Source organism: Bombus pascuorum, chromosome 1 (assembly GCF_905332965.1).
Source record: "Bombus pascuorum chromosome 1, iyBomPasc1.1, whole genome shotgun sequence".
Lineage (NCBI taxonomy): Eukaryota > Metazoa > Arthropoda > Insecta > Hymenoptera > Apidae > Bombus > Bombus pascuorum.
Genome location: NC_083488.1, coordinates 4,151,880 through 4,177,615, shown reverse-complemented (window position 1 = coordinate 4,177,615; position 25,736 = coordinate 4,151,880). Strand labels below are relative to the sequence as shown.

The 25,736-nt window shown below is 32.6% G+C and overlaps 3 protein-coding genes and 2 long non-coding RNA genes across 12 annotated transcripts in view; 2 read left to right on the top strand and 3 right to left on the bottom strand.

Annotated features, from left to right (window-relative positions):
* Positions 1 to 39: 39 nt before the first annotated feature.
* On the bottom strand, positions 40 to 1,216 carry LOC132913780 (uncharacterized). Its single transcript, XR_009659445.1, has 2 exons — positions 576 to 1,216; positions 40 to 346 (listed from the first exon to the last, which is right to left on the bottom strand). It is a non-coding gene; the product is annotated as an uncharacterized LOC132913780 (long non-coding RNA).
* A 67-nt stretch (positions 1,217 to 1,283) lies between these two features.
* On the top strand, positions 1,284 to 5,322 carry LOC132913416 (uncharacterized). Its single transcript, XM_060971754.1, has 5 exons — positions 1,284 to 1,441; positions 1,514 to 1,746; positions 1,838 to 2,417; positions 2,490 to 2,861; positions 4,583 to 5,322. Exons 2-4 carry the CDS (start codon positions 1,565 to 1,567, stop codon positions 2,820 to 2,822), a joined length of 1,095 nt encoding a protein of 364 aa, XP_060827737.1. The 5' UTR covers positions 1,284 to 1,441; positions 1,514 to 1,564; the 3' UTR covers positions 2,823 to 2,861; positions 4,583 to 5,322.
* On the bottom strand, positions 2,902 to 6,626 carry LOC132913372 ((Lyso)-N-acylphosphatidylethanolamine lipase). 8 transcript variants are annotated; one of them, XM_060971692.1, is made up of 9 exons: positions 6,417 to 6,626; positions 5,959 to 6,159; positions 5,758 to 5,879; positions 5,452 to 5,528; positions 5,116 to 5,322; positions 4,427 to 4,750; positions 4,174 to 4,291; positions 3,833 to 4,019; positions 2,902 to 3,733 (listed from the first exon to the last, which is right to left on the bottom strand). In XM_060971692.1, exons 3-9 carry the CDS (start codon positions 5,772 to 5,774, stop codon positions 3,497 to 3,499), a joined length of 1,167 nt encoding a protein of 388 aa, XP_060827675.1. In that variant the 5' UTR covers positions 5,775 to 5,879; positions 5,959 to 6,159; positions 6,417 to 6,626; the 3' UTR covers positions 2,902 to 3,496. The 8 variants fall into 8 exon arrangements, with proteins under 8 accessions (XP_060827675.1, XP_060827659.1, XP_060827669.1 ...); XM_060971676.1 differs by having other exon boundaries at positions 5,963 to 6,159; XM_060971686.1 differs by having other exon boundaries at positions 5,963 to 6,052.
* Positions 6,627 to 10,284: 3,658 nt separating this feature from the next.
* The window catches only part of LOC132913267 (synaptic vesicle membrane protein VAT-1 homolog-like), a 31,422-nt gene continuing 15,970 nt past the window's right edge, over positions 10,285 to 25,736 (top strand). The window contains exon 1 of the mRNA XM_060971472.1: positions 10,285 to 10,874. Within this exon, the coding sequence (XP_060827455.1) occupies positions 10,570 to 10,874 (305 nt within the window). The 5' untranslated portion in view covers positions 10,285 to 10,569. The remainder of the gene's footprint in view (positions 10,875 to 25,736) is intronic.
* Positions 18,554 to 20,316, bottom strand: LOC132907396 (uncharacterized). Its single transcript, XR_009658170.1, has 2 exons — positions 19,315 to 20,316; positions 18,554 to 19,233 (listed from the first exon to the last, which is right to left on the bottom strand). It is a non-coding gene; the product is annotated as an uncharacterized LOC132907396 (long non-coding RNA).

Here is a 25,736-nt window from a genome sequence, read left to right as displayed (position 1 = left end):
CATACGGCAGTTCCTCTAATGACTTCTTTTAGATAAAAAAGAAATTGTAAAGAGTTTTATTGGCATATAATAATTATTAAATAGTTTATGTGTACATAGTATTGTAATTCGAAAGTAAATTAGAAAAATAAAAGGCGAAAATTTTATATGTTACATCTGCTCTAATATTACTGTGAATCTTTATGCAAATTCATATCTTTATAAACACAACTAAGGGGATGGAATTTAAATGGAGATGCGTTTCATCCTCAAAATATTATAACAAATGCTTTGAATATTTTACATATTTTTACATATATTGTACATTCTGTAGTTTTAGACATTTAAACTTTTTATAAATATACATCTGCAATTTAATTATTTTATTAAAAATTTTACATATCAAAAGTATTTTTAAACATACAAAGAAATCTATAATAATTGTTACATTTTTCCTTTTTATGTACAATATTTTTAATCTAATATAATGAACATTAATGACAATTAAAGGTAACTCGATTATGTAAAAGCAAATTAATATTCAGAGATTTATAGGTTAGAAAATTGGAAGATTGACTACATGACTTTTCTCTAACCTTAGTAATACAAAACAAAAGGTGATTCTACGCTAAATCGATCGCTTTTTTCTCTCGATATCCAAATGGGATATGATGTAGTCCACGTGAAATTAGAGGTTTAACTCATCATTTTACTCGTCTCGAAATTTAAGAAATACAAGCTTTTGAATTTAGTGATCTTTGCCCATCTTTGGGAAAATGGATCGTACATTTGAATTTGTTTTAATCGGGAAGGATTGCTCATTCTGAATAAATTTTTATTGTATTAAAAAATAATTATCACATAATTAAAAATTATGTTATGTTGTTAAAAATTATGAACAAATTTTTATTTTGGAAATTCTATTTCGTGTTTTTTAAAATTTGAAAAAATTACTATGATATTTCGTGAAGTTTTCTCTGTAAAATAGTTAAATCCCATTCTTGTACATGCTTTTATTAGTAATAAGTTGTTAAAGAAAGCGGTACATCCCGCATAAGGTAGACCAACCGCTTGGTTCGCTATTGCGAATTGCTGATGCTAGTCGAACGAATATTGCCATAGCCCGTGATAACATTCATTGGTTGAATCATGATTAAAAGCCAATATGACATCAAAATAATCTGTTAAGCACGCTAAAGTTGCTCGGTTTTATATATGCCTAATTTTGTACCAGCTATATATTGAGCGCCTTAAAACTTATTTTTTAGTTTGGAACATCGAAAACTATGACATTGCAAGCAAAAAGGCAATAATTTTGTATCCCCTAAAGTAAAACATAGCCATAAAATTATGTTTAAAAAGTAGGTTATATTTAAATAATAAAGATATCAATTTATCTTTACTGAATTAGTTAACAGTTAAAGGATACACAAATGAAATACATAACCTCAAAATATTCATAGTAAATATATTAAGTTTGTTGTAAGAGCAATTTGTAATAAATCTAATAATTTTATATTATTTTCATAAAAAGAGAGCTTTTGTTCTATATTTAAATTACTTATGTGAAATAATATGTAAATCAATGTTTTCAATACAATATCGTATTGTGTCACGAAAAATACATTTCTACAACAAAATACAAAATATGGAAATATCAACAGTAAAACAAATTTTTCGATGCATTTGTACTGACAGCACAAAATATAATATAGAGAAACAAGCAAAATTTATGAATAAAATTATAAAAAAAAACAAATCAAAAAGGTAGTACACTTTACATTTTCTAAACAGATGTAGATTTTATTTATTATTTCTTAATCTTCTTTTAATTAAATGGTGTTTTATTTGTAAACAGGGAGTCAATTGATGGTGACATAAATCCTTATACATGTGCAACTCCAACAAGTAAACTTTCTATATATACAGTACGAAGGATGATTGTTCTAAATAATGTTTTTATGAAGCATATTACAGATTTAATGTCAACTGGAGATGTAGTTCCTGAGATTCTAAATAAGAATATAGAGATTTCTCATGTTAAAGTAACTGCAGATTTTAAACTCATCAATGTATTTTGGATAGACAATAATACTGAGAATACTGACGTAGAAGAACTTCTGCAAAAATGTGCCTTTCAATTGAGGCATGAATTGTCTCAACTCCGTGTTATAGGGGTTGTACCTCCTATTCAATTTGTCAAATGTAAAGGTACAAATATTTTGAGGGAAGTAGAACGAAAATTGAAGATTATGGACTTTGGGGAAGATCATGTATCTAGTCCATATCCAGATGCTATACAACAGACCATTACTGCTTCTGGAACTACTGATGTTAATCAAAATGTTGAGAATGTTGAACATGATAACCTTAGTATTACTTTACCAGTAATGAGACATGATATATTTGGTTTAGATCATTTCCGAATTATGTCTCAGGTATATTATGTACATATATATAATAGCTATGATTATTAATATAATATTTAAGAATATTTTTCTTTTTTGCAGATAAAAGCCTCATTAAATAAATCAAACAAATTTACGATAAAACAAATAGAAAACATGCCATCCTCGAATTCATATTCTACATCAGATATAAAAAATATCCCAAATGTTGTAACTAATATGGAACAACAGAATGAGTTTAAGCAATTTTTATGTAAAAAACGAAAAGAACAGAGAAAGAAAATGAAGAAATATCAAGTAGATAAATCTATTGATGATTCTGAAGAACAAAGTGATGATGATGACCTTGGAAATGATTATGATGATTTCACAGAAAACAATTATGATGATTTTGACAATTATGGTGAAAATATTGATTATTACAAAAAACAGTAAGGACATGATAAACAATAGGGAATTGATAGCATATAAATAGTTAGTATAGCAAATTTGTTTTGTACAAACATTAATAAACTAATGTTAATGATATTTATTTTCCCACAGGTCATTTTATTTTATGTTACATTTGTGCATAATGTACAATTCAACTTCCCTCTGTAAGACCCATAACATGACATGTTTGCAATATTCGTTCAAATTATTGATCCCATTGACTCGATTTGATTCCGATGATTTATTATATGTTTTATTTGTGATTAATCTCAAGTATTTAAATAATTCCGTACATGTACTGTTATTCCCTCTTTCAATATATATTATTTATTTTATTATATCTATAATCATGGCAAGAAATTGAAATTTGTACAAAAATCCAATACTCTAACATTCAATTAGTTTTCGAAAACGTAGGTGGTGGGATAATAAACTTAAACTAAGAATTGAGTACTGTCGTCCTTGAAACAATTCAAGAAATTATAAATTATAAAATTAACAAAGTAAAACATAAATTAGAAATTAAATTGTGTAATAATATTAATCAACACGTGATTCTTGTTTGGTATACTGCAGTACATGTATACCTAATCTAAATCACATAAATCATGTAATTCGTTCGAATGGATATTAACGTCAATAGAATATGATTTAACAATAAAATTTTATACTAAATTTCAACTAGATCGCGTTTGTGGCGTGTTCAATTCCTGTTCCGGAACGATTTTAGAGTCAACTTCCTCGTTAGTTAAAATAAGTGAAATTTGTTGTTCATTTATATTTTTAATGTTTGAACGAATATCTGATACTGTTAAATGGGGTATCGAATCACTTAGATTGCATGCTTCTAATACATATTTATTGAAAATTTCACTTTTATCAGCATAAACATGATGTCCTGCTCCTGTTATGGCCTATAATCAATCAAAATATACCATTGAAATAACTTAAAATTCATAATTCTTTCTCGAAATTCTTTCTAGATCTTTATATTTTCTTCTTTATGTTCTTACCTGAACATTAATGTACGACAATGTTCTAGCTTGTTTAAGTGTTTCCCAAGATGAATTGTCAACCCAAGATCGACTACCATACAATAGAGTTATGGGAATATCTGGACTTAACTTATCCATTCTCCTAACAATAGGATTTTTGGCCCAACCAAAATGTTGCATCATTGCATGAAATGCACTCTCACCACTTTTCATTGGACATGTGAAAATTTAACTTTTACATTTTATATTTAAAAACTCATATATGAAAAATTCGTTCAGTGAAGTTAATAACGTAAGACTTCAAAATCTGTGTAAATTCAAAAATTTTTATTCTATATTTAAAGATTTTAAATACTTACGATGGTGTTTGGGCATTACATTGATGCAAATACTGTGAAATCACAGCAGTGTCTTCCTTTAATACAGGTGCAAATTTTTTTACTATATCTGGCCTTGTTTTTTCAATTAACCACTGCCCTAAAAGAAATAACATTTTATATACTATGAAATACTACATATTTTATATAAACTTGAGTATATATTGTATACTACTATATATACCAATAGTACAAAATTTTTCAATAGTGAAAATATGATAGAATAAGAACTAACCAAATGGACCAGCTACTCTCACTGGCCATAGTGGGTTTAATGGTTCCATTATATATGCTATAACTTTTACCCACATAGGAGCTCTGGAAATTCGTTCTACAGGTCTTTCAGGGAATCCCCAAGGATCGGCAAGAATCAGATGTTTTATTCTTTCAGGATATTGCATACTATATGATGCTGCAAGGAAACCACCCATTGAATGACCTAACAGCACAAATTTCTCTAACTGCATCTCCCTGCGCCATTCCTCTATGGAACGAACTAGTTGACTCTCAGCTACTTGTGCTTCATTACTAAAAACAGGACGACTACTTCTACCAAAACCTGGATAACAAGAATTAAACGTTTTACATAAAACATCAAATACACAAAAACATAATTACATAATACATTATAGATCAACAAATCAATTTAATATTAATTTGTGATTATATGATCTTATAGGTAAATACAGTGATATCAACTGTCACTGTTTGAAAAATACGCAACATCATTTGTTTCATAAATTATATATAATTCCAAAGTTCAATCTTAGTCATTTATGAATCATGCATGATAGCTACCGCATTCAAGAACAAAATATATCTCTGAACAGCTTACTTTGAAAAATAATTGGATAAAATTGAAGATTTATATTTATTACATGTAATAAGATTTTTAAGAAATCTATAATTTCCTTCTATTTTTACCTAATATATCAATGGCATACACTGGTCTCTGTGAAGCCAAAGCATCAAGATTTAAACACCATAATGCTACACCTGCCCCTAAACCATGCAACAGAACAATTGGTGTGTTTGGTGATTCTTCATTTAAGGAAATGGTCCATATTTTATCTGATGTTCCTACAACTGGTCCAATGTCCACATACCATCCTCGATATGCAGTTTTCAAACCTACATTGTCAAAATACAGTAATTGTTAAATCAAATAATCATTACCCTATTTGAAATTATCCTGTTAAGTTATAAATGTACTTTACCATATAAACATTAAATGAGAAATAAATAATTTAAGTAACTTACAAGAAAGAATTTTTTTCTCAACAGAACGTAACATAGCTGAAGATGAGCCAGACCAGCTAAACCATTCCCAAAACCAGCTAGTGAATGAAAAAAGATTTATTATTCATGAATAAAAAATGTTTTTCATAAATAAACAATAAACTTCACTAAACCTTTCACAAATTTTACATTATATCATGCATTACATATTTATAAAATTACATTTTTATAACAGTATTTTTTATATAAGAATAATATTAATTATTAAAAATAGAATAATAACAAAAAGGATTTTTTAATTTAACATAATTTTTACATGGTACATACCATTGATCACGTATCATTGTTTTTGTTTTTTTCGATACTGTTACAATGTAGTTTTACAAATGTCACGTTACAATTAATATGACACTGAACTTGAAAAATTGCCTCATGTTATATAATAAATCCTAACAAGCATGTTAAACGTGAGATCTGTGTAGTTTCAATTTCGAAGACTTGTAATGCGTAAATTACGAAATAAATTACCTACGTGCTTGTACGTAAAATATAACTTGAAATCGGATTAACTACATATTTCTTTGGTTATGATTCTTCGTGCTAAAATTGTTTGGCGCGTGACCTTGAAATGCAACCCAACATAATATAGTTAATTCTTTGACTTCCATATTCGTTTTTCTTTCTATACATCTATGTAATGTTTCAAAATACTTCTATGTGTGCGGTTATCTATAATATAAATCTATTAATTACAACGATAATTTCTATTGCCAACATTGAAACGCGCGTCGAAACTTTTTAACTTAAGTCTTGAACACGAAAGATGATGCAATCGTGATAATGAAAATATAATAAATTCTGAACGACGCTGCGTGTTTGATGTCACCAAAACACATGGAAAAATCAGTCAGTTTGAATTAAGAAAAAAATAATAATGTGATTGACAGTCATGAAGGAGGAGATATTTAAAATTGTTTGATTCGTACCTTTTCGATCTGACAATTTCATGATTTGCCATTAGCTTTTACGGTGCTGTCGTTGTTCGAATACGATGATTTCTTTGTAGACAATGTTAGAAAAACAGTGCGTCGACGTAGCCAATTCTATTATCTAGTCTGTGTCGATTCGAGTATACTGTCTGTTGAAGAGCGAAAGGGTGGGAGAATCAGCTGATGTACATATGTGTTGATGTGCTGAAGAATTTGTGGAGTTCCTTCTTTCATGAAATACAAAATACAAGTTTTATCGTTTATTGTTATATGTACATATATATTTTTCAAACTACGCAATAATTACTTTATTATCAGCACATTAGTTTCTGAAAGTTCTATTACGATAATAAACAAAGTGTTGCATCTAACGAATGTAATTTAACCTAAAAACTTTCACGATAACCAACATTAACATGTAGATGCATATATTGTATATTATGAATATTTTAGATTTTTTTAAAGGAAGAAGGAAACTGATTGTTTGTTTACTAACATTCATGTTATTCTAGCGTAGTTTATATTATTCGTTATCTTGCAAGTTAGAGAAGTTCATGGCGATTTGATATGAACGATAATTCAATTTTATAATAATTCTTATTAGATAATATTATATCTATATTACTTACAGTTTCTTTTTAACATATATCGTTTTATATTTAAATTCTGGCATATAAATTAATGCGAAACTTAAAGAGAATAAAATATATCGGAAACGATAAAATATATCGATTCGTGAAAGTCAGCGATTAAAGATAAAAAAGACTGTCGTTCATTGTTGGAAAAAGTATAAAAATAGGTGTTTTGTACATTGATAAGAGAACAAACAGGTTAACATCGATAACATCGATAACATCGATAACATCGATTACACAAAATTAATGGCTAAGATCTTATTTTTGTTTCTATTTAATAATTTAAAATATTTTCAATTTTTGAATAATTAAATTATCCGCATGATTAATACTGGTCTTTATAGTCTTATAAAGTAAATGAAACTAATACTTTATCTTTGTAACACGCAACAAAGTGTAAGCATAGTACAATGAAGAATACCAGACAAGGCATTTTATAATGATCAGAGAGCTTCTATACACAGGCTCCTGGGTGCTTTTGGCTCTCCCGACAATATGAGCTATTCATCCCAATCAGCACATCCTCATTGCACCCATGCACAATTCTCATTACTCGGTCCTATTGTTTCGGGAATTCAGACTTATACGATAGCTGATACATTGCCTTATAGTTTTATACCTGCACTTCTATTAGGAGTAGTATCTATAAAAATATATTAAAACTGGATTAACAAAGTTAAGTGATAAAAAATAATAATTAAAAAAAGAGATACATATGTATATGTATAACGAACGATACAACTGATAATATACAATAAGAAAGTCATAAATGACAATGGAAAATGAAGGGAACTGTAAAACACGTTCAATACCACCAGAGCTAGAGATCGATAACTTTGTTAACTGAACTGTAGACCATTATAAATATTTTTTTCAATTGATGTATATACAGTATTCAAAATATAATTTCATTTTAGGTACAGTAATGTAAGTTTCTTGATGATATGTAAACATAGGAGATTGGTTAGTGAAGGAAAAAAATGAAATACTCTCGTATAATATCCCCACCCATTTAAAAGTGTAGATCATATTGTTTTCATTTCATTAGATATAGTAAAAGAAATATATAAAGGACATGAAAAAGGTAACAAGTATTTACATTTCGACAAACGTATTCAAAGAAAAATAATTGTACCTATATCCATATTCGATGTAATGCATAGTGTACGTGGCGCAAGGATACAAGTACAATTCGGGCGTCGTCTGCTGGCACTACTTTCTTGTCTGCCAGTCAGAAAGGAGAATCTCGAATGAAACGAATAATAATTTCCATGCCTAAGACTGCACATTGCATTGAATTGCCATTTCATTAATCCTGAATAAATTGTCAACTCTAATCTATAGGTAATTTATCTTTAAAATCATAATAGATAATTCATCTTTTGTTCAAGTAAAGACAGTTTTTATTTCCTGAATAAAAATTTTCTACACAATTATATAATAACTCTTACTTTTCATGCTTTTTAAATGTTAATTCTAATCTATTGTAATGGCAAATAATAAAGTAAAAACTTAATTTCATTTTTATTGTTTTTATGTTTATGGTAAAAATGTATCTTTATACTTCATTTTTGTGGGACAATAGCATATGCTTCAAACTAATCGATAATTCACGAATACAATTCGAAGCTTGTTTTCAAATATCGTGAATATATATGCATCGCTCATTCTCCATTGTTCTTTGACGATGCAATTAACTATCAACGTGAAAGAAACCACTTTTCTTCGACGTATCTGCGTTAGTGATTCACGATACAAAGGCGTACCCCTCAAACTTTATGCCTTTCTGTAGTATCGAATTAATTTCCACGCGTAACTCTCTCTCTCTCTCTCTCTCTCTCTCTCTCTCTCTCTCTGTCTAACGTTTCAATCGCATTTTCTATTCGAGAAGCGTTCGTTTAATCCTGAATCCGTTATTGGAATAATTAATTGAAATATTTAATTCGCATAATTCCATTTTTAACGATATAGCTCAATTATGCAGATAATTGATTTTATTCATTTTAGCCATCTTCATGTTATATCTACGTTTATACATCTACTAATATTAATCATCGATCTCGTACAGAGTAAGTTATTCATAATTTTATTACGAACAGTATAAAAAAAAGCAATCAATTAGAGGAAATAATAATTACTATCGATTGGTCATACATTATAATCAGACATAATATACGATATTTCTCGGTAATGACCTCGATACCATGATCAATGAGAACACGAATTTGTTCGTATTTTTTCTTCTGTTCGCATGCAACATTATATTATAATAATCTATGATAGATGTAGAGTCTCATAATCAAACATTAGTCATTGTTAGATTATGATAAATGATATCATGTTGTTTTGTAAAACAGGATTCGAGTACAATACATAGTTAATACAAAACGAGGAAGTTCGCTTAGAAGATAAAAACATTTATTCGATTTTATCGTCAAAGATCGTTTATTTAATATGGTTCTTTATCTTGCCAACTTATTATCATCCATTTATCATTTATCACTGAGCGTTGACTGCCACGCGAATTATATATGTTTTGCCCTGTTGGTGTCACAATAAATTGAAATATACCATACCATAAGATATAATTTTTGAAAAATATTATGTCGCATTTGCGCACTTTCTTCTGTCAATGTTATTTGAGTTATTCACATTGTTGACAATTTGCTAGTCCAGAAAATTTATTTTATTTTAATGACTCCAAAAAATTTAGTAACATGGCTCATCGATAACTAGAATACGAATTTTTATACATTCATGGGAAACTTGAAGATGCAAAAATGCACAAAATGCATATAACGTATATAAAATATTCCATAAAACATGTATTATGACGTGTAACAAATCTCTATCTAAATACCATTTTTTTAGTTGTATTCATAAAAATTTGGATTTTCATAAGCATCCTTAGTCTATCGATAACCACCATGGCAGCTAACATGTTAAAAAGGATGCATGACAAGCATTGAATCGATCGATTCGAAAATCGTAGTCGAAGATGCGTGGGTTAATGCAAATTTACCCAGAGGAGGGGAACTACTTTTTAATCGCGAACACCAATGTTCCACGACTCGCGGCACCTGTCATACTATGCGCAATGTAGTTTAACGTAGCGGTGAACGGTGGGACGCGCAGCTATATTCTGATTGGTTGGTTGTAAGGGGCGCGCGGTTGCTAAGCAACGGCAACACCGCGCGCGTCACCGGCCGGCGTAGCCGGCACCAAACGTTCCCTGCCACTGTGGCGGAAAATTGCGCAGAACAACGTTGGCTCTCGTCGGGTGCAAACGTGCTAGCGGTCTTGATTAACGCGGTAGGGATACAGAGAGAGAGAGAGAGGACTCATTGAGGCATTTTCCTTCTTTCTTGCTCCTGTCCGTTTTTCATTAATTATTAATACAAAGGCAAAAGAACCCTTCGTGGTCGTTCTATTGAAAAAGAAGTTACGCGCTTCTAGCGAGAAAAAGGAGCGATAGGCTACGTTTTTGAGTAGAGCGAAAGAAATCGAGAGGAAAGATGGCAGAGGACAAGAACGAGACAAGCCCGAGCGCCGAGGGTGAAAAGCCACCTCAGGAAGCGACGCCGTCTAAGCAAGAGAAAGAAGAGCCAAAGGAAAGCAAAGAAGAAGAAAAGAAAGTCGAAGAGAATGGCGACGGTGATAATAAACCGAAGGAGAACGGCGAGGAGAAATCCACGCCAGAGCCGAAGGACATGCGGGCTATTGTACTGAATGGTTTCGGCGGATTGAAAAGTGTCAAGGCTTTGAGGAAGCCCGAGCCCACCCTCGCCGAGGGAGAGGTCCTCATCCGAGTCAAAGCATGGTAAGTTTTATTCTAATCTGTATGCACGTATTTTCATATCATCTATATATAGTACTAGAATGCGGATTTCTATGGAAATTCATATTTTTGAGAATATCGTTAAAAAGATAGAACGTTAGCGGGTCATTGTTTTATTTATAAAGAGCACTAAGCTTTGGATATTTTTATTTTATATATTTTTCATATTACGTACATTCTTTGCAAATTTGCGTTCTCAAATTTCCTATAAACGCATAAAAAACCACAGTTTATTTACTACCAATTGATCGAATAGTTTAATAGTCAATTGGTCGAACAGTTTAATGATCCGTACAGTAGTGCTTCTCTAAGTGACCATAGTTGACACTATCTGGTCCATTATTGGATATATTGAGAATATATTTCTTGGAAATTCACCAGAAAGAACACTCGATATATTTGTCTATTCTACATACGTAATACAAAAGGGTTACTCCAAAAAATCAGTTGCAAGAAATGGTAGACATAATGACGGTTAGCTAACAAAGCAGAATCTTGATTGGTTAATGTAGTACTACTATATAAAATATGCAATAAAATACGAATAACGCGTCAGTTAATACTAAAAGTTCTAATCTGACTAAAATTTAATAATTCATAATTCTTCATAGAAGTTTGGTAGATTTATAGCAGTAGATTTTTTGCATCGCTTAAATGATTTCTTATAAAGTATATAGCAAAGAGGTTTGATTTCTTCCTTGTATTTTTTCATATACTTTTTATTTTTATTCCCTTGATACAAGTTTATTTTAGTTGTAGATAGTTCTGGTGTAAAATCAATAGTCATATTAACAATTTTTTCATTTTATCAATAAATTCGTGTAAATCAGATGAAAAGTAGAGGAAGTTAATTAAGATTAATGTGACGTTAACGGAATCAAGCGACATTTTGATAGCGTCTCTTATCCTGTTTGAATATAAAGCAGTTAAAGGCCGCTAAATATGGTTGGTTCTACTAACCAGAGACCCGTATTAACACGTATAGAATATCTTTCCTTTATTTCTTTAGCTTTATACCAGTGACTGATAATAATTGTTCGTTATCGAAAAATTTTCAAGTAAACCTAAAGTTTATAATCCATAATACGTATATTATGTAGATACAACTCGCATTACGTTTCGATAGTTTGTTATTCGTTTCAATCAAGGTGAATCGCCGGGAAGAAAACAAAATAGAAAATATAGTGTCGAGGTTCCGATCTCCTAGCGAACAGACCGTTACAATACCACTGCATCTTTGAAATTTAAGGCGTGGTATCTGCTCCCCGAGACGTCGGTAATTAGAATTTCATTGCTACGGTACGAAGCGGATGAGTAATTTTATAACGGATGCGAAGGAATTTTAATAAAAACATTTAATGGTTTCGCATGCGTACATGTTCCACTCGTTTAGTTTAAAATTATGTCCTAAGTATCTCTCGGTACAAGGTCAGTTTAATATACAATCAATTTCTAAACAAGATTTATTCCTTATTCCGATATTAGTTGAATTTTGTTTAATATTTTATACGATATATTATTTATAATTTATTATATGTAAATGAAAAATTAAATAATATTTGAATTTTTTAATAAACATTTTTTCAAAATATAATTCACTTCTAAAATTATTTCTTTCTATTTTTCTATTGAAGATATGCTGTCTCTGATTCTTCCTGTTTTAAAAGGAAAAATGTAAAGAATGCTTTTACAATTGAGTAATTGAAGAATATTTCCGGATTAAGAATAAAATTAATTCGAAAGAAATCCAATACGGTATAAAGAAATCACTACTTTCTCAAAATTTTCATATAGAAGAAGAATATCGATGCTACTTTTTCGAGAAAACAACATACCTGCATCTAATGAACCGTTGTGTTGAAAGTTTTGCGTCATAGAAAATTATGCACTGTGGTCGTGACGAAAAATATTAACAACATTCGTCAGTCGTCAGAACACGGTGCAGTCTGTAAGCTAAACAGGCAGTTACATTTATAGAATACATATCCATGTGTTTAATGTCCGTGTATGCGTGCGCAATACGCGAAGCGGAGTTTGATAAGTCGTTTAACTGCAACTTTGTTGAGTATCCGGGGGTACAGTTTTGTCCTGTCCATCTATCTTTACATTTCACATTGAGAAGTTCGATCGTGTTGCTATGTACATGTTCGTATGTAAGTGTGCACACATTTTAGTATAAATATACGTACATACGAAAATGAATCGAATAAAATTAAAATGTTATTAAGGTTATGGCTATGTATTACATCGGAAGTAGCCAGCCTTTGGAAAACCGCGTCTGATAGCTCTATGTACGATCCATTAATTCGGACGTGGGAAAAAGGATTATTAGATAGGTAACCATGCCATTAATGCATGTACTTAACTACGACATACAAGGGATATTCGGGAATATTTAGTTCCTGCATGGCGTTTATACAGTATGTGGTACATAGTATTGCTTTGTTCTAGAGAATTGATAATGCTACAGAAATCATCAATTTTGAAATATTTACAAGAATAATTATTGTGAAAGTAAGTTATTTATTAAAATATTCAATAAAATACTATTTAATAAGAACAATATTATAATTCGAAGCAGGATTGTTTTTAATTATTTTGTAATTATGTATATTTTATTAGAGATTTTCAAAATCTAAAGAATATTGACTTAACTGTAAAAGAAAACAGATTTTTCTTTCGCTAAATAGTTGAATAATTGATAATTTTGTGTTTCAAATCAATTCCCTAAAATATGTATTTTTCTTATCTGTATCACTCTTCTAACCGATATTATTCACATAAGTGAATTACAATTGCAAAAATCCAAGATTTTGACCACTTTTAATACCCTATTACTTTTTTCTAATAAATTTCACGTTCTTCGTTACTTACATTTTTAACTCTTTTTTCATTCTCCGCGATCGTATTCGTGTCACCGTAGCGTTACAAATGGCGTGCGGATATTACAACTAATTTGCAAGCGATAAACCAGCGCTATCTCCCGTACCTTACGATGTACGCTGTAAGGTATTTCAAATTTTTTACGATTATGAAAAGACAAAAATGTTTCACATCGAAAATTCTCTAAAAATTCTTCATATTTTCATATTTTCCTTTCTTTCGTGCAACTATATAAAACACCGAGTTCGTTCGCGAAACTTCGTCTTTTAGAAAGCGTTATATGTTCGTAAAATTCGCACGGCCACTTGCGCAGTACTCTAATCGATGATGGCGTTATGGAGATGCAAAAGATCTGTTCAATATATCGAATCCTACTTTCTTTGCTTTCTTTGATTTATTATTACATATTGTAGTTTACATAAAGCTCTATTCTTAGTCTATAAAGCTTATTTCTCGCAAAAGAGCTTATAATATTAACAGTCCACTCGAAACAAGTTTGCTTAAATAATTCAAACGTTAATGTTATTGCCACTTGTCGATATTCATAAGATTGCTGCTCTGTCAATAGGGAAATTCTGATAACACCCGATAACAATATTTTTCTTTGCTGAACAATCGAGTAATAAATACTTTACAAACGGATTTTCTGAAAAATTTACTTTTCTTAATTTCGTCGTTCTTTTATTCGACATTATGTGTTTCTCCAATACAAAGTCGCATCCGCTTCTGCACCATGGTAACGGGAATAATGATATTGGGGCTGCTAACGCCTGAAACTCACTGTTCACTAAATAGCGAAGGTTAGGTAACCAGAATTCTTGACCATGAAAAAAACAGTCCTGAGTATATACGACTCCTTTTCCTATTTGCAGATAGCTTTAGCTCGAGAAGCCTGTTTTTTTTTCTCTTCTCGAAGTGACCATAGTATGTACATATGTAACAGAAAGAGAGAGTAGTAGAGAAGGATAGCGAATATAGGGGGAGAATCGGATTCGCCAAAGGCGTGCGGACCTTTTCACGCGTGAGTCACGTTTCATAAAAGCGATTGGGATTGATGAGAAAATAGCCCCCATAGAAAGATATCACGCTGCCAATGCTTGCTCGAATGAATTTGTCTGCACGACTACAGACATTCGTTACACGCTGCTGCTGGCACCCCTGCGTATGCGCGCGACGCGCCCAGAGAAGAGTGCCTCGCTTGAAATCGCTGGGAGAGAAATCCGGGCCACTCTAGGTAATTCGATTGTCTTTAAAAAATGTTTGTCAATGAGTATTATCGAAAGTACTCTTGATTGTTTCTTAATGAGCAAATGGATACTCCTTTTGGAGGAAGTAATACGAGAACTTATAATACTATATAATATAAATATATATGTAACGATAATTTCACTTTCTAAGGTAATAAATGTTTTTGATTAGAGGTTAGAATAAAACACAACGGAAACTGAACAAATTTTCAGTATGAAACAAATTTTCATTTATGCGATGCTGACTATAAGGAGAGTTATTATTCACATATGCAGCGATTTGGTAAAAGTTTTGTGTTTTAACGAGCGTTAGAAATTGTCTAGAAAAATTGAGTACACTAAAGTAATTTGAAAGGGGATGAAAATTCAAAGCGTTCCAAGCGTTGGTCATCAGGTTGGCATGCCTGCATAGAGAAACGTCTCGTCTCTGACGCGTAGACATTAGTGATTGAGACTCCGGACAATTCAGCTCTCATTTGAAAATTTCCCATCTCCGCAAGCGCCAATGATCGTTAGCTGGCAACCAACGAGAGGAATTGAAATGCGTATTTGTTGCAGCACAACGAGTATTTATTAGGAATAATAAAAATAATATAAAAGTAAATGTAACGTAGAAAAAATTATTTACGGGCTAGATTATCAGTGTTGGTGATTCACTCTCATTATCAACAGTCTATTCGTTAATAAATTTCAACTATATGTAAATATAGTCACGAGTGTTGTTATTATCTATATTTGGATGATGCTCTATCTATAATATTATAAATTATATTCTTTGTTTCATAATTATCTGTTCTTTTATTTTTAGCAACAAAATTCTGAAAGCACATAGAAAACGATTTATGTTATATAGAGTTGCGATATTTCATTTTTAATAATATACATGAAATAATTTACGAGTGGTTCATTAGATGCGGGAAGGGTAAAAATTAGACAGGGTACCCTTCTCCAGAGAAAATGAACAGTTTCATTTTTTCTATTCTTTTTATTTCTTTCAATTACATTAAAAACGGAAAATTTGATAAATTAAGGTTACATGCTTCAAAGAAAAACGCGTAGAATCATGAAAGAGGTCAATTTGGAAGAGATTCTAAGAAGTAGACTCGATAAATTTTACGACCGTTCTTTCTGTAAATTGGACACGTAAGATTGTCAACAGATAAAGGGGAATAAAACTATGAGAAATAATGGTACGGGGATCGCTTGCACACATGAGTCACCGCTATAAAGGCGGGGAATTGACAGTTCATCGGATTTATACAAATTTCACGGTATTATGTAGAGTATACTCCTAATAACATATATAGCGCCATTTTAAGTCTAGTAATTGTTCTATTTCATAATTTTTTTAATTTATAGCCAATTAAGATTATAGATTTCTTGCTTTTATCTTTCAAAAGTTTTACTACCCAAATAGTTTCACCTAAAGCTAGTCTAAAACATTCCTTAAGCTAGCATTTCGAAGAATCGATAACGACGTGAAAGAAACTTTTGTCGGTTGTTGTGTTGATCAGTTTTCTACGTTTTTTATTCCACTGCGCTTTCTAAGTACACCAAGTTTCTCTCCGTTGTAAATCGCGATAAAAACGAATTTTACCAATCGTGGGCCGGTATTGCGCTCGATTATGCTAGCGAAAGTTCTAGCGAATCAGTTGAATCAGCGATAAGATAAATTTTATTTACACGCACGGATTTTTAACGTTTCGAGTCTTTCCCTCTTTTCTATATGGAATCCATATAAGGATTTGTTTTATCTTCTAAATTCTAGGTATTATAATCGGTATCTTAAATACTTCATATAATTTTACATATTACGTATAACTTACACAATTTTACATATTTAAATTTACTATAAACGCATAAACACGCGTAATCTACTTGCTACAATTCGACCTGAACGCATTTCCACGCCTACAATCGTTGCTTTCTCTGAAACTCCATCAAACATGCTCTCATAATCACAAAAAAGAAAAGCAGAGGGGGAGAGAGAGGGGAGCAAACTTACAAGCACATACATAAAGGAAATATCCTAGTACGTTTGCATTATGCGCGGAAACACGAATAGCAAATAACGTCGTAAATTTCATTAGAGCAGTACGCGAGGTATACAAACTGGTATCGTTCCGCATGAAATTTTTTCTCGCTTTCATCCGTGCTATTTTCCGGTTGAAAATGTTAACACGGTGATGAACCACGTTTCTGGAGGTGTATACTCTGCATGCGTAAAGCATCGTCGGACAGTGAATTAGTATAACACGATAATTCATCCGCGTGCTTTTCTAAGATGCAATTTTCCACGGTGTGACCGTGCGTGCGCATACCTACATTACCTATCGTGTTCCGGCCCAAGTTGTGTGTCACAAGTGAAGCGTGTGATTCAGACAGCAATCTCTGTGATCCTCGGTTGCACTGCACATATGCTCATAACCGTTTCACACGATGAAATGGGAATGATATAGACGTTTTGTCGATACATATTTTACTTTGTCTTCTATTTTCTGGATTTTCGATAAAGAAAATTCAATAAAAAATGACAGTATATTGTTTTCATTAGAATTTCAAATACTTTAGTCGTTATATCATTATTAACAGTCTGTATGATATAACTTTGCTTGAAAGGTAAATGATAGGGATAACTTCCAATATTTCAACATATCTCGGAAAATGGGAAACTTCTACGGTTTCGTCATCTAATTAATATTCACACGAAGCGTTGATCCTAACAAACCTTCGCGGAAGAAATCGATCCGTAGCTAGCGCGCCTGGTAAATCAGTTTGAAATTGCGCTTGCTCGCTCTCACGAGTGGATTACAATAAGCAGATTAGAGCGTGTAGTTTCCCCGTGTATAAACCTATTGTTTAAAGTTCGTTACGAGAGAACTCGTGAATCGTTGCTGGACTCGTTCCAGGGTAACCGATTCTCGAAATCGCGTTTTCTTTTTCAAAAAATATTTTCACCGATATCCAGACGATCCATAGGGACAACATTCTTATTTTTTTTTTTTTTTCTTATGTTATTCATAGAATAAAAATTTTGTAATCAATGTTAAATCAATTATGACAAGTTTTCTTGAAATCACAAATTGTTTTCTAATTCTACTCTTTGATTTTAGATTTCTTTTTCTACGTGATATTGTATATATATAGTTTGCGTAATTAATATTATGGTTAATACATACACTTTAATAAATGTAAATTTTCTTTCATAAAGTGTACCTACACGGAGACTTTTGTGTATGATAAATTACAATGACCTGAAATTGTGGGTCGGAGTACGCTTTTTACACGAATAAGCAGCAGTATACCCAATATTTGTCGATCTAATATTTGAATACCAGTTGAGTAAACGCTACTCGACCTTCCTAATTCCGGGTCTGTGACAGCGTGTTTCCTTTACCACAATTTCTCCTATTGCTATCGCAATTACTCGCTTGAAAAGTATTTTAGATTTATTGGAAAATTAATCCCCTTTCGCTCTTACGCAATTACGTTGTTGAACAATTAAGCATAATAAAAAGAAGAAAAATGGAATTAGGATAGTATGCGTTTAATGATAAGATTAAACATATACAATTTTTGTTAATTGAGAAATGTTAGAATGTTAGGTTGACTTAGTAAGATGAAGCCCTCAAATGTTTAAGTACAGAAAACTTTTATAAATTTTATGTATATATACATATTATGATATATATATATATATATATAATAGTGAAAGAAAGTTATACCAATGTGTACTCGCCTTAATACGTTTAAGTACCTATAAGACTTATAAGAAGACTTAATTTTGCTGTTCAAACGAAACCTCGAAATTAGTCGCGGGCATAACTCACTTTATGTCTCACAATACACAAGACAAAACGTATATTAGATTACACGATAGGAATATATGTATATTCGGTATTTGTACACCAACTTTACCAAGCAACCTTTCAACGTGCTTAATGAAAGGCGCCATTATATCTGACTAACCGGCTTTATCACATTAACGAGGTCTTAATATCGGGGCTATGGGAAACTGAACGGATACCATTCAACAGTCGATATACCGTAATCTCTTCTCCGTGCAAGCCTCATTTCCGTCGGGTTTTACTGATGATTTTTCTGCGCGAGACTCATACAAACACGTCCTATAGGTTAGGTTTAAAAATAACTCTGTTGAACATCTGTTCGTTACATTTCTTCCTTTGTAATAATAAAGTTGTTGATAATTTCTAGAATGTAATAAATAGGATCATAATCATAATATATAGGTTTCGAACACTTTATGATCTCTTAACCTCAAAATTTATTACCTTCCTCCATTAATCACAATACAATATATGATAGCTACAATAGCTATTAGAAAAATTGACTTCTGTCAATATTATTACTATTATCAATATTTGAGTATAGCAGGTACTGAGCATTGTAACTTTATCTTAATGATTTGTTAACTCTCGAAGATATATATTTTACGTAATGATAAGGAGTTAAAGGTAGGATTTTATACTGAAATAACTTTTAGAGACAGTCACAATTTGAGGTGAATCACCTCAAACAAACGTATACCTGTGTGAGACACGCACCGATGGATCCATGGGATGTTCGTATTGATCGAACCACACCCGTATTTTCTACATCCCCTCCCACACACACACAAACGCACAAACACGTACAGACGCAATGCACACGGATTATGGATGCATGCGCACAAAATTCATGGAACACCATGAACCCCCTACCCCTATTACAGCTGAACCCCACTCTTCAGACTGCACTTCGGGATTCAGCAAATGCTCTTTCAGTCGGATATAAATTATTTTCTACGACATTGATCCGTTTGTATTTTTTAAAAATATTGTCGGCAAAAATCATTACTTATTGTCAAAAATAAATTAAAAATTGTACGTTACAATTTCAATTTAAAGCTTCCGCCGAACAATAGGTTATGTCATTTCCACCTTTCCTATCTTTCGAATTCATGTCTTTCTTCTTCTGTCAATAATTTCTTAACTTGTAGGGGGATTTGTATTTCGCATAACATGTAACTCTTTACTGTCTACTATAGATATTACTGATCGGTAATATACTGTGAAATAATGGTTCTTCTTAAAGGCTGTCAAACACAGTTGCTTTGAAAGTACGTCGGAAAATAGTTCGCAGTTGAACAGAAGCGACACTTCTGTTGACATTCCGTTATTGCCACTCATGAGTCAGAAAAACAATAACAGCTCGCGTTTGGAACCGCAGCTGTTCTTACCGTTTCAATTCTTCGTGTCTACATCTGGTCAGTCATGTACCGGGTGTTCTAATAGATTATAAACGTTCTAATAATAGAAACATTTTTTAAATTTACTACTTTCGTTATTCCCCATACAATTAACCTCAAAATAAATATATTAAGTATAGTCAATAATAATACAAAAATTAGTAATCTATTTACATTACTCTTGGTAGTTAACCTTCGAGTAATCTTTAATGTTATGTAGCCGATAATAGTAAGAAAATAAATAATTTATTTCGGATATCTTTAAAATAAATATCTTTTAAACATTTAGTCGTCCTTGTTTAATTATGGAAATGTTTAATGGTACTATTAATTTTTGACATTAACTCGTGCATTTCTCATGTTCGGGATCAGAGGAAAGTAAGTGTCCCGTGTAATTGGACGCGATGCAGCGTATTCACGGATGATTTACGCGGTGGCGCATGATTTCCGCTTTTCCCTTTATTCGTAATCTTCTATCGCTGCTGGACCATGTCCATTCGGTGTCTATTTAAGCTGGACACATATTGTTCGGATAGAATTTGTTAATCCACTCTCTTATTAAACGTCAGCATACATATATTTCCATTGAATAGATGTTCTTTATAATACGTGCTACCATATGTTAACATATTAGCATTAATGTAATATACAGCTGTTTATAATTAAACTTCCAAAGTATATAGCATATTGTAACTTTTAGCTCAAAAACAGGACATTGAACTTTATCTTTTTTTTTTTAACCATCATTATAAACTGATTTTGTAACATGTAGAGATCATCAGTCACAGAAGAAATGATACATACAGTATACGACGAATTAACCGAACCCCTGAATTCAAACCCGGATCTTTCGTTTCCCGGTGGACTACTCTAATCAATTGGCCTATTCAGGTCGTGACAAATTCTTTCTCCCTGTCTTTAGTATTCGAAAATGACTATCACCTACAATAGACCTAACTACGTAATTAACCTCATTCGAATTGTGGACTAGAAACCAAAGTAACCTAAAAAGGTAGATTACCTAATCTAGAAGCAAAAAGTATTCAAGAACAAACGTTACATCCGAAGACTGTAAAGCGAAACGGAAGTGGCTTATCGAATTACTATGTTGGAATTCTTTTGTTTGCCTGACGACTACTCTAATCAATATTCTCGTCGAAAGATGGCCACCACTTGCGGATCAGTACTAACAATAATCCTGTATCAAATTCGAAGAAGTACTTAACAGCAGCGGGAATGGCGGAAATAGAAAAGGAAACAGTAGGGAGCAAAAATTTTGTTCTCCAGCTTCCTGTGTCCTTTAAAAGTGAAGACACATTTGGTGTTAGGATGAAGGATCTATTTTCAGTCCTGTGCCCAAGCTGTGCCTTGGAGCAAATTAACCTTCCCCTCTTCTGGTCTGGCATAGTATGTATACGCTACTAGCGATATACCATGTTATATAGTCGAATACAAATGCAGTAAGGCATGCAGAGGGGAGATGACGAACCACGTGAGGGTTTCAATTGTGGACAGGATTGATCTATTTGAAGGAATCGATGGTTAGGCAGGAACTTGTGGGAATGAGGATTGATGGGTGTCCCTCTGATAGCCAGAGTAGAGCTCATGGAAATTGACATTAAGGGCATGAAGGACAGAACATATTTTTAGAAATTGTGCTTTAGATATATGCTATTAGGTTTTAATTTATCATGTCAGTGCTTACGGAAGTATTTGAACACTTATAGAAATAAATCTAATTAAATCTATATAAATTTAATAATCTAATAAATTCTTATGAATTTAATATACTGGATAATTGACTATTTAAATAATTTTGGGATCTCTGCGAAACGTATGCTTCTTCTGTAAATACGTATCTCGCAACTTTGTCTTTGTACATTTTGTTTTGTTTCGAACTTTACCGATTTAATCTTAGTAGTCATATTTTATTGAAATTTCAAAAAAGTTTCTATAATACATTCGTAAATATTTTCTATATGTATTGATTTTCATGACTCAAATAGCATATGTATATTGTATCATACAAGAAAGTATGATTGACAATTGTGATAGTTTTCTCGTAAAGGTCAATTTGTTATCCGTTCATTTTATCTTGGTTTCAATTAATTCCCTTCAGAAATGTGGCACATGTTATCGCGGACTTCAACATTCATCGAGGTCAATGCCTGATGCTTAGAAAAAGCTAGGGAAACCACCCTTTACGAAGCGATTCGTCTTGATCGAGACGCACATATGGTGGTTGCAACGGAGACGATAAAAAATAACAAAGAGCTTCTGTATCAGTATTCTCGCCCAGTTTGAAAACAATTGATAACTCCATGATGACGGCGGGGTCATCTATCGCGCAAAATAATTATTGCTTGCTGATATGTTTTCCATGCTGTTTCTGTGCCTCGTGTTTTTCCATTCTTTCAACGCGCGATGGTGACCTACCAGAAATCATGACATCTCGTGGTTCGTTAAATTTCAAAAATTTCTTTTCCACTACGTTTATAACTGTTAAAATATTTTCTAACTAATATCATTGAAATGTCAATGGGACATTGAGTTATAGATTGTTTTGTACATATTAATTCGAATATTAAATTACTATTTTTGTATATACGTATGCTAGAAGAATTATCTAGAATAATACTCGTTCATCGTTTGCTGTAGAGAACCCGTAGATTATGGTTCATAATCGTTTCGTCGCAATTTAATCGGTTGATATATACAAACGTTGAGGATAGTTCCTCGATCTGCGCTCAACACAACACGAAAACAAAGAGTTCCGATTGGAGAGTGACTCGTAAACAAATCGTTGGACGCCTCATACGTCATGAAGACGTCTGATATATGCTTCACTTGGCCGAAGATTGCCACAGCCTGTTCTGCGACTAGGTGCGTGTATTCCACTCCTGAAATACTAGTCGTATTTTGACCCTTTGTATCAATAATTATACTACCTACAACGACGCCGCGTAAACCTAACCCCACTATGCCTAGCGCACGTCACGTGACCAGCAATATCTTATTCCAGATCTTATTAAGAAGTTAAAATTTACTTCTATTTTGCATAGAAAGTGACGGTTAAAATATTTCTTTTTATAAAATCAATGTAACAGAACGTTTTCAGTTATTATAGTTTATAGTTCGTTGCTGATGACGAGTATAAAGTAGACTGGAAATAATCGTCGCTATATTTCTTATAAACGCTTAAGGAAGCTGTATGGAAGTCTTAGCAGCGATAATTGGGGGTAATGCGTTCCTACTTAGAAGCATATTAATTGTCATGGGTTAACGTCATACCGACCATAAGTCCCACGGTGATGACTTAAGAACAAGAAAACGTCGGTCAATTCTAATTTAATGAGAAGTATTAAAAAGAATTTCTGAAATTCTATAATGGAACTTACATTGGATCCAATGAAAGTTATCAGTGGGCATTGGTAATGAAGGTCATCTCCGATGTAATTAGTAATTTATTTCAATTATTCATCACATTAATATTTCAGAAAATTGGAAAAAATTGGGTAATGTTTTGAAGTATAAAGTCATTAATAGTATTGTTTGATTGGGCATTTATTTATACCAGATGCAAACGCGTGACGAGATAAACGGCTCACATCTCTCCGTGCGAGAAGATAAATGACGTTCGTTGGAAAGAAATTAGACGAAGAGGATATGTCGAATCGATTCGAACATGGTGTTTTAATTCCCACCCGGTGTCACGATGTTGGGCTGTTCCTGTGAAAGCCAACGCACATCATATTTTTCTGTAATACTCGCACGACCACCGCTGGGTCTTTTTTAGACTCACTTTGTATTTCTAATAGTTATTATTATTTATGCAATTACGCTTATGTTAAGCTATTGATGCACTTTTGTTTTCTATTTCTCTATAATCTCCATTGATTGCTAGCTTTAATGACAAATCTTTGCATTCTTGGATCAATATTTATATCAACGAATTCAGTAAGAAAGAAAGTCTCTTCAAATATTTAGTTTTAACACTTGTATACACTTAATCGGATTTCGACTGCATACACATGTATACGCATTTACATAAATTAATCTGTCTTATCTTATAATCCGGATCTTATCTTGAAATTGTCAATGGAATGTGATTACTCATAAAATATTTAAGGAAACTAGAAGTCTTAATGTCTCGTAACAAACTAATTCCTGGGTCTAAAGTTTAAAAGGATTGCTGGCCGTGCGAGTATTAACCTAACCAAAACCTGTACGCAGAAACTGCGGTACGAACATGAACATCGTCAGACAGCCGGACTGCACTTTCGCTGCGTGTTGAATCAACTCCACTTCGATATATATATATGTGTGTATATATCAAGTCACGCGAGATTTGTGCATGCGATTTTGCTTGGAGGTTATGGTTTCGCAGGCGCCTTGATGTCTTCCCTGTCGATCGATTGAACGACCGACGACCACGCTCCTCCTGCAGGTAAACCTATCCGACTGCCATCTATCACGTAACAATACGTAATAGCAATTGAAATGACTAGGCGATACTGCTTCGCATAAACGATATCCAGTCATTTCTTTTTTTTCTACATATTTTTTTATACAGGTTCATCCATGTTCATGCAATCTCTTGTTAATACACGGGACTTGTCACTACGTATATAAGTCTCTTACGCTCTTCGTCGTACTTACTCTCTTTTATATTTTCGCTTCTCTTTTATACTTGTCCCTTCACACACACTTACGTGTGCTTCCTCCCGGTTCAGTGCGTTCTCTCACGGTCTGGTTTGTAGAGGGATCGCGGCGTTCAGAGGATTCGATGGTCGAAAGTCGAGTTGAACTACAGTTCGAAAAACAAAGGTTTAATAACATCAATGATTAATAATACCGATTTAATTAATCAATGGCAATCTATAGATTTTTATTTTATGGAACTATTTTTACTATATAAGTATTAATACGGTGGTTAGTATTATCAGTTTTCTCAAGTGCTCGAACAGCTATATACTCGTTCTCTTTTCAACTTTCTCTCCGTTTCTGCCCTCTCTAGTTTCTTCAACTTCTTTGTTTTATGTTTTTACTTCATCGCTCCCTTTTCGTTCGTCCTCCTCGCACTCTCCATCCCTTTCGCTTTCTGTTCCCCTTCGTCCTATAGTCTCCCTTCTCTGGGTCCTCTAACTGTCTTCTTTTATTCGTGCACATGGTGTGCGTGACCCTGGGGTGCGTTGTTGCATGTCGTCGTCCACGATGGTCGCCGTTCTTCCTCCCGTACAATTGGTCGGTGCCAAGAATGGAGAAAATTATTCCCCTCAATTCCATGCAATTTAAAGGAATTAAGCGATCGCGAATCGTGCCTCACGTAGTAGTCCCGTAACTCCTGGAACCTTTCCCTTTCGCCCTTTGCTGGGAACTCGTTTCATGCTCGATTTTAATATCAAAACGGAACAAATCCGTTTCTGATGATTAATTGCGTAACGTTCATGTAAATGACACAATCAT

Bases quoted from the DNA above. Each gene is read 5' to 3' on its own strand.
- LOC132913372 (XM_060971666.1), bottom strand. From the start codon at position 6,448: ATGGCAAATCATGAAATTGTCAGATCGAAAAG. The intron at 4,751-5,115 runs GTAAAAATAGAA...CTTGTTATCCAG, and splicing joins GTATGCCATTGATATATTAG to GTTTTGGTAGAAGTAGTCGT. The intron at 3,734-3,832 runs GTAAGAACATAA...GATTGATTATAG, and splicing joins TGTCGTACATTAATGTTCAG to GCCATAACAGGAGCAGGACA.
- LOC132913416 (XM_060971754.1), top strand. From the start codon at position 1,565: ATGTTTTCAATACAATATCGTATTGTGTCACGAAAAATACATTTCTAC. The intron at 1,747-1,837 runs GTAGTACACTTT...ATTTGTAAACAG, and splicing joins AAAAAAAACAAATCAAAAAG to GGAGTCAATTGATGGTGACA. The intron at 2,418-2,489 runs GTATATTATGTA...TCTTTTTTGCAG, and splicing joins ATTTCCGAATTATGTCTCAG to ATAAAAGCCTCATTAAATAA.